The following is a 16,342-nucleotide window of genomic DNA, read 5'->3' as shown; positions in this document are numbered from 1 at the left end:
ACTGTCTTCCCTTTCTTCTCTCTTCTACTCTTCTTTGTCTTCTTTCTCTACTTTTTTCTGTCAAGCTATAGTTGTGGTATTTTTTTTGACTTATCTTTTAATCCTATATCTGCTATGTCTAGTGTACTATAAAACAATGTCTTGAGTTCTTAATTTCACATGTTGTATTTATCAGTTCTAGAATGTCTATTGAATTATTATTTTTTTCTTTTTTTGCTTGAGGAAGATTAGCCCTGAGCTAACATCTGTGCCAGTTTTCCTCCACTTTATATGTGGGTCCATGTGTAGCACTGAACTCAAACACTACACCACGGGCCGGCCCCCTATTTAATTCTTTTTATAGGTCTTAATTCATTGGTGAAATTCTCCAACATTTATCAATTTTGTGCATTTTTCTCTCTATTTTCTTTTATATGTTAGAATTCTTTTAAATGATTGTCTTTGTATGTTAAGTCCATTACTGGATCATCTGTGGATCTGATTCTCTTGTCTAGTTTTCTCCTAATTATTGATCATATTTTTGTAACTTTGCATGTTTAGTAATTTTTTCTTGTGTGACAGGCTTTGTGTATGAAAGAACCTTAGAGGCTGCAGACAATGTTACCTTCCCAGTAGGGTTCCCATTTTTTTCTCTTGCTTAAATGAGTGAGGGGCTTATTGCCTCCAATTAATCCGAGATTGAGCTGCTTTAAAGCTGTGTTAAAGTTTAATAAACTCAATTTTCCTATCATTTTCCATGTTGGATTTTTCTGTTTTGTTTTTGTTTTTTCTTAAGTTGAGAGCCTCGTGCGCATCTGTACTCTTAGCTCTGAGAGACTGTCAGAGCCTGCTTCTACAGGGGCTCCCAGTGTAGCTCTCAAGTTTGCCTGCCTGCACTGCTTCAACATCTAGCAGTGTCTTGATTGTTCAGAATTCCCAAGGCACAAAAAGTGTCAGAGTCTCCTTGACATCAAGTGCCCCATTCTGAAGTGTTACCAGTTTCCTATGTACTTTTCCACAGATATCGTTTTAGTCCTTTTCAAGTTATTTCCCCTGTTGCAGAAATTCTCATGAAATAAAAATTCTCATGTGATAGCCCAATATAAGAGATAAAAAGTCAGCTGTTATGGTTGGAGTAGGAGGTCCTGACACATCTTCAGTTTGAAAAACATTGGAGATTTTATGATGATAATGTAGTTTAACTCCAAGAGAATTTTATTGCAGTATTTTTTGTATTTAAAAAACCCCACATTTTAAATCCTCTCTGAAAGTTTGGTAGAATTCTCCAGGGAAGCTGTCTGGTCCTCAGCTTTTATTTTTTGGGATGCTTTTGATTACTTTTCAATCTCTTTACTTGTGATTGGTCTATTTGGATTATCTGTTTCATCTTGATTCACCTTTGGGAGGTTATAAGAGTCTAAGAATTTATCCGTTTCCTATAGATTGTCCATTTTGTTGGCATGTAGCTTTTCATAGTATTCTCTTATAATCCATTGTGTTTCTGTGGTATCTGTTGTTATTTCTCCCTTTCATTTCTAATTCTATTTATCTGAACTTTGTCTCTTTTTTTTTCTTTGTAAGTCTGGCTAGGGGTTTGTCAGTTTTGTTTATCTTCTCAAAGAACCAGCTCTTTGTTTCGTTGATCCTTTCTACTGCCTTTTTTGTTTCAATAGCATTTATTTCTGCTCTGATTTTGATTATTCTTCTCCTTCTGCTGACTTGGGCTTTGTTTGTTCTTCTTTTTCTAATTGAGTTAGGTGTAGTTTGGGATTGCTTATTTGGGCTTTTTCTTGTTTAAGGTGTGCCTGTATTGCGATGAATTTCCCTCTCATATGGCTTTTGCTGCATCCCGTATGAGTTGGCATGGTATGAAAAAGACCCCACATTTTGTCATGAACACTTTTTAAAATGTTAATTTTCTTTTGGTGTTTTAGATTCAACGTTGTGATACAGTTTTGAATCAAAGTGGTAGAATATAGTGTGATCAGCAACTACGTGATAACAGTTACTACTTTATGAGAAAGTATACTGTTAGCGATTTGAAAATGGTTCTCTCTGATCAAAAAGCTTTTATTATGGGGGCTGGCCCCATTGCCAAATGGTTAAAGTTCTGCATGCTCCACTCTGGGGGCCTGGGTTTGTGGATTTGGATCCTGGACCCAGACCTGCTCCACTCGTCAGCCATGCTGTGGAGGCATCTCACATACAGAATAGAGGAAGATTGGCACAGATGTTAGCCCAGGGCTAATCTTCCTTAAGCAAAAAAAGGAAGATTGGCAATGGATGTTAGCTCAGGGCAAATCTCTCCCACCAAAAAACAAAACAAAAATACCTTTTATTATGTTTTTGTGCCCAAAATTCAAGTAATAGCATTTTCTGTGTTCTTTTTAAAAATGATAACATTTTCAGTTTTGTGAATCTTACCCAAAATGGTTTTGTAGCTGCTGATACTTATTATTTAAGCTTGGTTTTATACTGCAGATTAAAATTTTAATGATTGTTTGCACGTGTGTGTGTGTTCACTGTAATGTGTTTCAAAAGTTGGATTCATAGAATTTGGGGCTGGAAAGGACTTACTTTTATAGATTATTCAAGTGAGGCTCCAGAACATTTAAATAACCTAATCAAAGCCTTAGAATAATTAATGGCAAATTTGAAACTAAAACACAGACTTCCTGTCTCCAAATCTGTCTTTTTTAAATTAGGTTTGATAACAGTACACAAGTATATACTAGTTGTTATTGAAATTTTTTGAATCTCTATTTTTTAAATTAGATAAATTATATTATAAATGTCATCAGATTGTTTTTTCTCCTTTATATTAGATTCTTGAGAATAATTAGCTCAATATTTCACAGTTTTTCATTTTCATTTTTTGTAGAGTTGGAAAATATTTGAGTCTCAACAAATGAATTCCACACTTGAACTGTGCTGCATTCCTGTGCCACCTCCTCCTTTAGAAAACTGATCTTAGAACAGAGGTAAAATTATAGAATTTAACTTTTTTAAAGGTAAAGAATGAGTTTCCCATACAGTTAGACATGTTAGAACTTTTGGTAATCTTTGGTGAGTAGCTTCTATTTATTAAGCAATTTTACTTAGGAGTCTTGAAATGACCATGTCTTAATTTTGCCTTTGATTTTTACTTTTGGGAGTGTTTCCTTTTTAATAGTTGTGTCTTTTAACCTTTTTGTTGCCTAAACTTTACAATTATTTTATTATGGAATTTATTCAGGATAATTGTATTATCTAGCTACATCTAGATCGTTGCTGTCCAATAGAATTTCTCCAGTGGTGTCTGTGTTCTATATCTATGCTGTCCAGTATGGGAGACACCTAGTCACATGTGACTACTGAGCACTTGAAATGTGGCTAGTGCAACTAAGGAACTGAATCTTTAAATTTTATTTTATTTTAATTTAAGTAACCACACGTGGCTAGTGGCTACTATATTCTACAGTGCACCTCTAGGTTTTTCCTTAGGGAATTTAGTGTTTATAATAACAGCATGTCCTAGGTGCTTAAGTTTTATATTTCTGCCTTGAAATATCTTCATAGTTTTTTGCCTAGTTTGAAAATTTGCAGTAGCATAACTATTTTTTCCTATCTCATAGGTTGCCCTGATAATTGTATAGCTTTGTTTATCCAGTAATTTTGGTCCGCTAGAAACCCATGAAAGTAGTTATCATAGTTAGTTTCGCTCATTGATGTGTTAACTTAGTTAATCTTTAAAAAAAAAATTGACATAGGTACTTCTATTATCCCCGTTTTATAAATGAGGGATTTGAGGCCACAGGTTGGTTAGGTAACTTTCCCAAGGACACATAGCTTGTAGGTCATGAAGCTGGAATTTGAACTCAGGCCGTCTGGAGCCAGAGCCCATACTCTTTAACCATTAGGCTGTGCTGCCTGTTATATTCTGATTCTCTACAAATTGACAATTCCTGAAAAAGATATATGCTCTCAACTAAGACACACTTTCTACCCACGTAGAATGGTGAGGTTATTGTGCTTGCACAAGTACTCTGAGTTAGCTTCCTGGAGAATAGTTATTGACCTCCTTCAGATCATGTTCCAGCAGTTTATTATTTTGGTCATTATCTTTTAGTCAAAGCCTGCTAATAAAGGTTGTCATTACCATGGTCACCAAAAAGATAATCATTTTCTGTGATATCCTCTTTACTTTGTTAAATATACTCTGAAAGTGAGGTAGTATGGGCCTGAATCAAGCTGCATGCTAGAAAATATCAGCTTGATTTTTGCTTTCAAGTAGAGTTTTTATATACCAGGTGATGGGATTGGTATAATATACAGTAGAAGAAATTATCTTCAGAATTCTATATTGTCTGCATAAATAAAAAGAAAACTCGCAGTGTGTTTATAACTGTGTTCATAGCTACCTCTAGATACCAAAAGATACTGAGTCTAGTTAGGAAATAAATATTTACAAAATTGCTCTGTAACCAGTGCTATTCTATTTTTTAAATGAAGCTACTAAAATATATATTTATAGGATTTTAGATTTAGAAAGTAATTTATCATTGTAGAAAACTGAAACCCAAGGGGTTTAAGTGATTTGTCCAGGGTCACATAAGCAGTGTGGTTCATGATTCAACAAATAGGGTTATGTGTCACTTAACAATGGGAATATGTTCTGAGAAATGCTTCATTAAGCAATTTCATCATTGTACAAACATCATAGAGTACACTTACACAAACCTAGATGGTATAGCCTACTACACACCTAACCTATATGGTACTAATCTTACGGGACTGTTATTGTGTATGCGGTTCATCGTTGACCAAAATGTTATTATGCAGTGCCTGACTGTATACATTAAGTACATACCATATGTCCAGATACAGTAGTATTCTTACTAGCTTTGAGTGCATACTGAGCACGCAAATGTGAGCAAAACAGGAATGGACCCTCCTCTCATGGAACTTAAACTCTGGTGGAGAAGATAGACTATCAATAAGTAATAAGGTCGAACAAACAAGGTAGAAAATCCAAAGCTCTAGGAAGGAAATGAACCATATTTGTTGGAATAGAAAATATTGGAGAAGGGAGAAAGGGCTGCTATTTAAATAAAGTGATCAAGAAAAGTCTACTGAGACTACCATAATTGGAAAGAGCCAGGCATTTAAACATGAGGAGTAGGATAGCCTTCCAGGCTGGAACAGTCTACACAGATGCCCTGGGGTGAAGGTGTGCATGAGGCTATAGAGAAACTGGAAGGAGAGGATGGCCAGGACATAGTAAGCTGTTGGAGGAGTAGTATGAGCTATACAAAAGGGGCTGGGTTACGTAGTGGCTTTTTCAACCATAGGTTTTAGAGTAGGCATTAACCTCAAATACAAGTTCTGCCACTTAAACTGTGTTACCTGGTGTGGATCACTCAACCTCTTTACACTTTAATTTTTTTATCTAATAGATAGGACTAACAGAAGCTACTTTATGAAGTACATAGTATCATGAAGATTGTTTGTATACTTGTAGCAAACACTTATATAGTGTTTACCTTGAGGGAAGAACTCTTCTAAGCACACAATAACTCTATGAAGTAAGTACTGCTATTATCCCTCTGTTTGGAATGAGGCACAGAGGGTAAGTATAGCTAATAAGGGAGTAAGAGGGTTTAAACACAGCTACAGTAAATGACCTTAAACTTAGTTTGGCTCTGGAGTCCATGCTCAGAGTGTGTCATGGGAATTCTGGAAGTGGGTCTTTGGGGTCAAAACTATTTTTCATATTAATGCTAAGATAGTATTTGCCTTCTTCACTGTCATTCTCTGGTGACTATGCAATGAAGTTTTTCAGCAACAAGGTGAATGCAGAAGCAATTATGAGATTTGCAAAAAATGTAAAACAGTGCTACTCTTCTCACTAAATTTATTTTTGTTTTGAAAAATAAAGTTTTAATTTAAAAATGTTATTTATGTTGACATGTAATAGACTTATTATTTTTATAATGAATAGTGAACTTTTTAAATGTAGGAGTGAAAGGGGGTTCTGAAACAAAAAGTTGAGAGCTGCTGTTAGAAACCACTAGATTCTACTGCCTCTTAAATCAGAGAAAATTGAGAAAACAGCTGATACAGTGTTTGTACTTGATGGGCTCACTAATAACTTACTTTTCCCTCACTTTTAAGACACTTTCTTTTTTACATTTTAACATTTTTGAAGTCAGGATGTGTCTGTCCAAATAAACTTTTCAGCAGCCATGAAATAGCAGAAGTCATTGATATTTGGTATTTTGAGAATATATATTGATAATTAGTATCAATGAGTATTAGCACCACATGGGGTTGAACTTTTAAATGAATTTGCATTCCTAATTGTTGCTTAAAATGTCTACAAAATATTACAGTGTAAAACAGCTTTGCCGTGAACAATTGTCTCAGCAGAAGATTGCCCAATATGTGCCAGTTAATTCAAAGACAGCAAAATTGCCAAATCTGGGGCCGGTCCCCTGGCCAAGTGGTTAAGCTCATGCACTCCACTTCGGCGCCCCATGGTTTTACCGGTTCAGATCCTGGGCGCAGCATGGCACTACTCATCAAGCCAGGCTGAGGTGACATCCCATATGCCACAACTAGAAGGACCCACAACTAAAAATATACAGCTGTGTACCAGGGGGCTTTGGGGAGAAAAAGGAAAAATAAAATCTTTAAAAAAAAAATTACTAAATCTCTCAGCATCTAACTTCAAACCTGGGTAAGACTGGTATGAATGATTCATGCGTCTTGGAAAATGTCTACCTGAAGAAAGTTTCTGGGTCACTTTTAAAGAAGCTATTAACTTCCATCTATGTTTAATTTGGAAAAATGAAATTATTAAACTTAAGTAGAAAATGCCGGCAGATGGGGCTGGCCCCGTGGCCGAGTGGTCAAGTTCGTGCACTCCGATGCAGGCGGCCCAGTGTTTCATCACTTCGAATCCTGGGCACGGACATGGCACTGCTCATCAAGCCACGCTGAGGTGGCGTCCCACATGCCACAACTAGAAAGACCCACAACTAAGAATGTACAAGTATGTACTGGGGGGATTTGGGGAGAAAAAGGAAAAAAATAAAATCTTTAAAAAAAAATGCCAGCAGAAATCTCAGGTTTTGTTATAGCCAAAAATAAAACTGTCATTGCTAAAGGTGCTAAATAAATTGAGTTCATGAGCACAAGTAGTTAAATCAACACGTGTTTGAGTGCCTGCTAAGTGCCCGGAGGTTGGGATACAGCACTTGTCCCTGTGAAGTACTGATTCTAGTGGGAAAGACAGACAATAGTAAGTAAACAAATAAACAGGATAATTACAGATTTTGCTGAATGCTATGAAGAAAATGGACAGAGTGATAAGGGTTGGAGGGAGGAGGAACTAGGGAGAGTCAGTTTAAGTAAACAGGAATGCTTCTCTGAGGAGGTGACATTTGAACTGAGTCTAGTACAGTCATAATCAGAGCGCCAAGTGGCTAGTATAAAGACCAAAGGAGGCCAGAAATGGAAACAATAATGTAAGATGATTATATGGATAAATTTATGCTCTTGTCCTTTAGTTAAACATCTTTTTTTTTGGTGAGGAAGATTGGTGCTAAGCTAACATGTGTTGCCAGTCTTCCTCTTTTTGCTTGAGGAAGATTGTCCCTGAGCTAACGTCTGTGGCAGTCTCCCTCTATTTTGTATGTGGCATGCTGCCACAGCATGGCTTGATGAGCCGTGTGTGGGTCCACGCCTGGGATCTGAACCCTCAAACCCTGGGCCACTGAGAAGCGGAACGTGCAAACTTAACCACTGTGCCACCGGGCCAGCCCCAATTTGTAAATTTAATTCCCGTAAGGATGGAGTGTGGGAAAGAAACTTAACAATATAAGTCTTATATTCATCTGAAAGAAGGAAGCAGGCAATAATAATGAAATATTTTTAGGAAAAAGAATTAAGATAGGACTTGTACTGTTATATATTAAAGTGTATTATAAGGCCATGGTAATTAAAACATTGTAGTTCTGGTGCAAAATCAATGGGAAAAATAGCTCAGAAATGGCTCCAAATACAGAAAGACTTTTAGTAGATGATAAAAATAGCATTTCAAGTTAGGGAAAAAAAATGGATGTGCAAACAATGTATTTGAACAATTGAAAACTATGGAGAGAAAAACAGTGTTAGATCTTAATCTCATATCACATTCTAAAATAACTTCCAAATTGTTTAAAGAGCGAACTATAAAAGTAGTTTCTTTTTTTAACAAAAATATATGGATGATACTGCCTTTTTTTTTTCTTTCTGGGAAAGATTTGCCCTGAGCTAACATCTGTTGCCAATCTTCCTCTTTTTTTTCTTTTCCTCCCCAAACCCCCAGTACATAGTTGTATATTCTAGTTTTAGATCCTTTTCATTCTATGTGAGCTGCTGCCACAGCATGGCTACTGACAGACAAGTCATGTGGTTCCTCCACCAGGAACCGAATACGGGCTGCCAAAGTGGAGCATGCTGAACTTTACCCACTAGGCCATCAAGGCTAGCTCTAAATGTGATTTTTAGCCTCAGAAGATTCAAGCCTTAACTAAGCAAGCAAAGTGACTTTTAAAGTAAAATATGTTGTGATATGTTTTTGTCATGTCCCTTTCAAATACATTATAGCATTCTGTGTATTAAATATTTAGTGTTTTGGCAGTAGATATTCACTCAAATGTGCTGATACCTATTTTTATTGTCCTAGTTTGAAAAGTCATATATGTCATAGTAATATACATAGGAAAACTGAAGTTTTTATATTTAAATTTATTTAGATTTCTGTGCTATTAGCTTTATAAATAGAGCAGGAATCCATCAAAAAAATCAGTCTTGTTCAACTTTCTCCAGTTGTGTCATGCTCTTGTTAATTATTTGAATCAGAGTCCAAATAGGATTCATACTTTGGCTATTGATTTTTTTTTAACATCTCTTTTAATCTGTAGGTTTCCCTGCTGTCTCTTTTTTCTCTCGCAATTTATTTCAATAAATCTGTCAGTATATCTTAAGTGCATTTGCTATTTGAAAACAAGGGGCATGTCTTACTCCTTTTTGTACTCCTTGCTTATGTAGTACTTGGTGTAGTGGATTATATAGGGATATTTAAAAATCCTTTTGGAATTGAGGGGAAAAATTAGAAAATCTGACTTCCTTTTTTTAGGTAGAAATTTAGTGTGAATTTTGACACACTCTTAGGAGATAGTCTTTTTTAATAAAAGAACTTTTAGTTACTTGGAAGACGTTTCTCTTCCCCTCAAGAAGTTCTTTATTTCTTCTTGTTCTTACATTATAAGCTTTAAATTAAAAACCAAACCTTTTATTGTCTTTCTCACTTTAAAAATAATACATGCTTGGGGCTGGCCCGGTGGTGCAGCGGTTAAGTTCGCACGTTCCGCTTCTCGGCGGCCCGGGGTTCGCTGGTTCGGATCCCGGGTGCGGACATGGCACTGCTTGGCAGCCATGCTGTGGTAGGCATCCCACATATAAAGTAGAGGAAGATGGGCACGATGTTAGCTCAGGGCCAGTCTTCCTCAGCAAAAAGAGGAGGATTGGCAGCAGTTAGCTCAGGGCTAATCTTCCTCAAAAAAAAAAAAAAGAACTTATTTTTTAAAAACAATTTTGTTTTAATTGCATTCTAGACAAAAAGAAGGCCTCCCTATCTAAAATATATACTAGATGAGTTTCTCTTTTAGGGAAAGGCACACATCATTTTCCTTTGGTAGTTTCTGTAAGTAATACCATCGTCAAGTTCAGTGCTTTTTTCCTTTCAGAGATAAAAGAGGAATAGAAGGTAGAAGAAGATGCTGGGATCAGAACGTGGTGTTGTAGAAGAATGGTTATCAGAATTCAAGGTAAATTCGACTGGAGATAAGAATGTGTCATTTGATTCTATGTGTCAGTAATTCAAACAGTGAGTATGTGTTCTGTGGAGAAACTGAAACAAATGTTATGATATGAAGTGGAAATCACAAAATCTGAAATAACATGTTTCTATAATTGCAACTCTTTAAAAAGGTGCTAATGTAAATAAGGGCTAGAAGATATATAAATATGAAAATAGTTAAGATTGATGAGAGGGTATGTAAATTTTAAAATGTATTGAATAAGAAGGGAAGCCTCCAAGCTTTAGTAAGGCACAGACATAGAATTGTGCCTTATGTTTTATTTTGCTGTAATTAAAAACCACTTACTGATTTGATTGAAAACTATATGATTTATTAACACTATAGAAATTAATGTTTTGTAAATGTAAAATGCAAGAATTAAAATATATCCTACACTATTTTTTTAGACCAGATTAGTTTAAGGTAACCCATTTCAACAAATCTCAGTATAATGTGTGATTTCTAATCATTTTTCATGGCTGAGTAGTGAGAAGAATTGTGTTACCTCCTAACTTAATTCGTTTTGTTAACTCTCATGGTTATTTCTTGTATTAATTCTTTGTACTTTTGTTAGCTGACTCAATTATAAATCTTTTCAGGAGGAACTCATGTAAAATAAAGTTCCTGACTTCCCAGATATGAAGTTCACTTTTGTCTTCCTTTGATCTTTCTTTCAGGCATTACCTGACACTCAGATCACCAATTATGCAGCAACTTTACACCGGAAAAAAACACTGGTACCAGCTCTCTATAAAGTTATTCAAGATTTGAATAATGAGGTAGGAGAGTTTAAAAGAAAAATAATTTCAACACACTAAAATGAACTATGTGTACTAAAACACATATTTGTGAAGTGTTGTAGTTTTTCCTCTTTTTTTTTTTTTTTTTTTTGTTTAATCCTTATGGGACTGGAAAACTTTCTGCTGCTTCTCATTCTGGTAGTTGCTTTGGCTTTCCCCCTGCCCTCCTTCTCTGTATTTTTTAAATGTTTTGATCAAATTTGTTCCTGTCGAGGACAATATGTTTTGATTCTTGATTTTGAGTGACTTTCTTTATTTAATTTGGACTTTTTCTCTGTTTCCTGTTCTGGAATGTTTCCTTTTCTGGAAGCCAAATTTTAACTATACACTGATTGAAATTTATTTATTTATTTTAAGTATTGTTTGAGTTATTTTACTGACAATATAGAACTATATGTAATCACTCTAATGACTGAACTCAAACTAGTAACATGAAATGATGCTGCTAGTAAACTTAGCTTGAAAATGATCAGAGAAAGCACTTTTTGGTCTGAATAGTCAAGATCAGCAAACCTAGAGTAAGAGTTTCCGCACAACCAGGAGGACCTACGACTAGAATATACAGCTATGCACTGCGAGTCTTTGGGGAGAAGAAGAAGAAAACAAAAAGAAGATTGGTAACAAATGTTAGCTCAGATGCCAATCTTTAAAAAAAGAAAAAAGTTTCCTGTTATTCAGCTTTGTCATAGAAGAAGGGAAAAATGTAGCTATTGAATCTATATGTTGATTTATGCAAAATACACACATCTTTCTGTTAACACAATAGTATGACACAGTTTTATCACCACTGGATTCATGTATGCTTTAAATGAAAATGAAAGGAACACACAGGAAAGTAGCTTCTTATCTTCCCAGATACAGCCTCCAAGAGTGCCTCTGCTGTGTACTGGAGTGAGTTTGAAGAAGTTCAGGTAATCATCTCCTAACCAGCAGCTTAACTTAAAATGCATCTCCATTTTTGTCCTATCACTAAAAGCTTGCTTACTGACCTCTTTCTTTCCTATCTCCTAAATTTAGATTGGCTCTCAGTCAGGCTTGCGTCTGTTGCTATTTGTAGCAGCAATTGCAGGATTCATTTGCTTCTTTTTCTCTTGCTGTGTATTTATGGATGTTTTATAACTTTAGGTGTGGTAATGTACATATATGCGTATCCTTCTTGGTCAGGAGTTTTCAAAATTCTGTTTGAATAATGAATGTGTGTGTTCCCTACTCCTTGTTTGGCATCATCTTAACATTTAAGCTTTGCTTATTAAGATTTATTTGTTTTATGCTTTCTCTTTAGATTGTAAGCTCTTCACGGGCGTTGGTCATATATTCTGTATTTGTTATTTCCCCAGAATCTAGTATTTTTGTCATATACGTAATGAACACTTAATAAATGTTGATTAGAAGAAGAATGAAATACAAAATGAGAATCTAAAATGCTATCATTTTCATTAGGACTCACAAGTGTGTAAAAGTATCAGTTTCATTTTTTCTTTTATACTTGGGAAGCTGTGATATTAAAAAAAGTTATTCACATTACATTATATTGTCATACTTCATAATATTAACATGTGAGACTTCATAATGGCTAGAAATGGAAATCTTACAACTTGAGAGATTCAAGCTCAAGATCCAGCATTCATTATAATCAGCCAGGTGCCAGAGCAGGTCTGTCATTCCATCCTTTCTCCTGTCAGATCATAAATTTCTAACCATGTGTTCATGCTTCAGAAGAACAGAATGTTAAACTCTGTAGAGTCTCAAAGCTTGTCTGGACTTTAGTCCTAGAGGGAGGGCCCTTTCAGTCCTGATTTTATTATATTCTGAAACATAATCAAATGTATTATTTAGTTAACAAGAAAGTATTTCAGAAAATTTTCACATGCCATATATAATATTAATTGAAACTTATAACAATCTTACAAGCACTTTTGCTTTAAAGACTATAAAAGTTCTTAAGAAAGTATATTTTCTAGAAGTTTAATATTATGTATCATGGCCAACCTGTATTACAGCTTAAGTTTTAATCTCTAGACGAACATATTACTTTATTGTCCTCCTTTCTCTCCTTCCAGATCCCATAGTAGTCACTCTAGCATTCTTTCACTTCAGGGAGACCTCCATCCAACCGATTAACCCCATCACTTTTGCATGATTTGGTTGCCTTGCCTCCTCCTCTCAAATGTCTCACTTTTCTCTTTCCCAGCCAAATTTTCGTTGTCTATCATTACAGTCATTCTCGTGCTAACATTCTTAGCTCTTTTGCCTCTCGTTCCCTTAGTTCATATTCTTTGGGCATAATCTCAATACTGGATAAAACCCAACCATTTCCTATACTTCATGCCTGTACCTGAGTGGCTGGACATACCTGGAGAAAACATAGTTTTGTTGACTTTCTCCACTTTAAATGCAGGACTGAAAATCTCAGATGGATGTATAATACTGCCTTGCAGTCTTGCTTTACTTCCTTGGTACACTGTCCCACTGTTCATTTTACACCTTCTCTTTCCTTATACTCTTACCCTCCTTCCTCCTCGTTGTCAACTTGCTTTCTTTGTCACTAAAAAAGAGGAAAAAATAGGGGGCTGACCCCGTGGCCAAGTGGTTAAAGTTCCATGCACTCCACTTTGGCAGCCCGGGTTTGGATCCCAGGTGTGGACCTCCTCCACTCATCAGCCATGCTGTGGAGGCATCCCACATACAAAGTGGAGGAAGATTGGCAACAGATGTTAGCTCAGGGCCAATCTTCCTCTCCAAAGACAAACAAACAAACAAAAATAGAGGGAAAAATAGATGGGAACTTCCTTGTTTTCCCATTCAAATCTACCACTCTACCAGCGTCTGTCTCTACCCACACTCTCCTGCTTTTGCTGCTGTTTGGTGGATGGAGTGTCCCAGGTTGTGTCAAAGGCCTTCTCTTCCACATAGGCCTGGATCCCGGCTTCGCTAGCCTCCTGAAATGCTGCGTCTGCAGTTACCTCCTCTTTCCTCCATCATTGATTTCTTGCCTTCCCTGATGACTGGAATATGGAAAAGAACCATATTCTGCTTTTTCAAAAGCTTCTTTGGTTTGCCTTCTATTTTATCATCTACCCCATTTCTCTGTCCCTCTGCACAGAGGAACTTCATAAAGTATTGCTTATTTATAGCCTGCTTGTCCCCATTTCCTCACCTCACCATCTCTCTTTAACCCACTCAAATTGGGCTTCAGTCTCCATTAGTCCACCCAAACTGCTTTCAGTGTGTTCATCAGAAAGCATGTCTCTTAGTAATTACTGTGTCAAAACTGGTTGCTAAATTTGGAAAAGGTGTCAGTTATTCTTAAGCTTTTTTTTTAACCAGAGAATAATGATTTTTAACACCTTTTGATGTGGTGATAGTGCCCTTTAGGGGAGGTCAGAGTCATTTATGACACTGAGAAAGTGAGAATATGATGGCATAATACATATGCTTTGAATTAACAGATATTAACAGCACTGGCAAGTTTTTAAGTCTTTTTTTGCAGCGGTATCTGATTAAAAATTCTTGGATTGCCAGTCACTCCTCCTCCCCACTTTTAAAGAGAAACAGAGTTATAATTTTGGCAACTCTGTATATCCTTGCTATGCTTAAGTAGAATATACATGCCAGTGTACTTCTGGGTACTGAGGAAGGGAAATTCAAGTCTTTATAACATAACAAATCGTATTTGTACCATGGCCAGTAAAATTTAGAGAAGCAATTTTGGAGTCTTTTGCTAAAGAAGAAAGTAGATTTGAAACATGGATGTAGATTTTTAGTAAATAAATTTATGAGAGCAATAATCTTTAACTCCCCAAAAGAGCTAAATATTGTTGTCTACTTTAAAAAGATGCCAGCAGTTGACTATTTTTGAAAGTTTATTACTTCATTATTGACATTACATGAAATATACTGTTTGTAATTAAACAGCCCTTACCTGCTACTCCACCTCCATTCTAGTATAAGAAATGTGATATAGTTGGAATATCAAGTTGGTGTCAGAAGACCTGACTTCTAAGGTTTTCCTCCACCACTAACTACTGTGACCTTGGGCAAATTGTCTGACTGGTTTAGACATCAGTGTAAGGGGAGAGTTGAGGTGTTTTTTAATTTTAAATACTATGATAATGATTTCACAAAAAAACCTTAGTAGTTACTGACTAGAGTGTGTGTGTGTGTGAATTTTTTAGTTTCAGAGTTCTTCCTTAAGAGCTAAGCTTGGGGCAGCCTCGGTGGCCTAGTGATTAAGTTCAGTGCGCTCCGCCTCGGCAGGCAGGGCCCGATTCCTGAGTGCAGACCTACGTCTCTTATCTGTTAGTGGCCATGCTGTGGTGGCAGCTCACATACAAGAGAGGAAGATTGGAAGTGGATGTTGGCTCAGGGTGAATCTTCCTCAGCAAGAACAACAAAAAAAAAGCTAAGCTTAACTCATCTAAATGTATTAACTATACAGTGGGATTTGTTGACTTTAATTTACAATTGTGAAAGTAGTGAGTTATTCTAGAGTGTTAGATTATTATACACATATATAACTACATTCAAGCAGATTTCCAAATGTATATGCATTATTTCAATCATTCAGAATAGAGATAAGCATATAAATTACTGAATTATTCATGTTTTTGAAAGCTAATGTTAATTTAAATATTATTTTATAGTTTCCTGTCAGTGTTTTATCTGCATTTTAAAATCACAGCCAGTTTAGTGTAGTCTGCAGTTATTCCAACAAAACCATTCTAAATTGGCAGTACACGTTTTGGGAAAAGGGGGGAGGTTTATTTAAACTTCTCATTTTCTTCCGTTTGCAAGGTCCTGAAGCTCCTCATAAGTTATACTGTGTGAAAAATGAAAAATTATCCAATTAAACATTGAGAAAGCTATTTCTGTGTACTTTCCTCCTTTTCAAAATCTTTCAAATAAGTATGATTAGTGAAATTTGTTAATCTTAAAGCCTAAAAATAATCATTTTGGTTTATGTATGTACTTAAAATATTAGGTAGCATTTTGGATGTCCAAATATTATGTATTGCAAAATCCCTGTCTTTTCTGAGTGATATGTAATTTGTTTAAATCATAGTCTAAATCATATATTTAAAGTTTATTTCCAACAAGATCATTTGAAATTATTTTTTTCCAATAGAAACTTCTAAAAATGGAGGATAGTAAGGGTTGGTGAGAACAAAAAAGGAAACTCACTAAATATAAATGTAGTCCATTGGTTGAAGATCTAATTATCTAATAAATTTAATGGTACAGTGTATTGAAAGATATGTTGATATTGTATGGGCACAAAGTACTTCTTACAGTTAATGGATTAGTCAGTTTAATATGTTTGGTTACATTGGTTCAAAATATGCAAAAATTAATATTGAGAATTTATTTAAAAAATACTACACGAGTATATGTGCCTTTAAAAGAATACAGTTACACCAAAAGAATGGAAATGATTAATGCACTTTATTTTCCTTTTAGCTCCTGGAGCCTGTCTGCCACCAGCTATTTGAGCTCTATCGTAGCTCTGAAGTTCGACTTAAGAGGTTCACACTGCAGTTCTTGCCGGAATTGATGTGGGTTTATTTACGGCTTACAGTTAGCCGAGACAGACAGAGTAATGGTTGCATTGAAGCACTCCTTTTAGGAATTTATAATTTGGTAAGTTGAAGATGATAGTTTTGGAAATTTTAAGTTCTT

General features: G+C 35.6%; 1 protein-coding gene across 9 annotated transcripts in view; it reads left to right on the top strand.

The window, feature by feature from the left end:
- Nucleotides 1-16,342, top strand: part of HYCC2 (hyccin PI4KA lipid kinase complex subunit 2) — a 98,274-nt gene that overhangs the window by 49,165 nt on the left and 32,767 nt on the right. For 7 of the 9 annotated variants that reach the window (XM_046658134.1, XM_046658136.1, XM_046658129.1 and 4 more), the window contains 4 exons: nt 2,861-2,960; nt 9,753-9,833; nt 10,544-10,645; nt 16,124-16,303. In XM_046658134.1, the coding sequence (XP_046514090.1) occupies nt 9,783-9,833; nt 10,544-10,645; nt 16,124-16,303 (333 nt within the window). In that variant the 5' untranslated portion in view covers nt 2,861-2,960; nt 9,753-9,782. Of the gene's footprint in view, nt 1-2,860; nt 2,961-9,752; nt 9,834-10,543; nt 10,646-11,521; nt 11,578-16,123; nt 16,304-16,342 lie in introns of those variants that run through there. The other 2 variants (XM_046658137.1, XM_046658135.1) reach the window with 2 other exon arrangements.

This window comes from Equus quagga, chromosome 4 (assembly GCF_021613505.1).
Source record: "Equus quagga isolate Etosha38 chromosome 4, UCLA_HA_Equagga_1.0, whole genome shotgun sequence".
NCBI lineage: Eukaryota > Metazoa > Chordata > Mammalia > Perissodactyla > Equidae > Equus > Equus quagga.
Note: the sequence above shows the minus strand (reverse complement) of the source record. Positions and strands in the feature narration are given on the sequence as shown.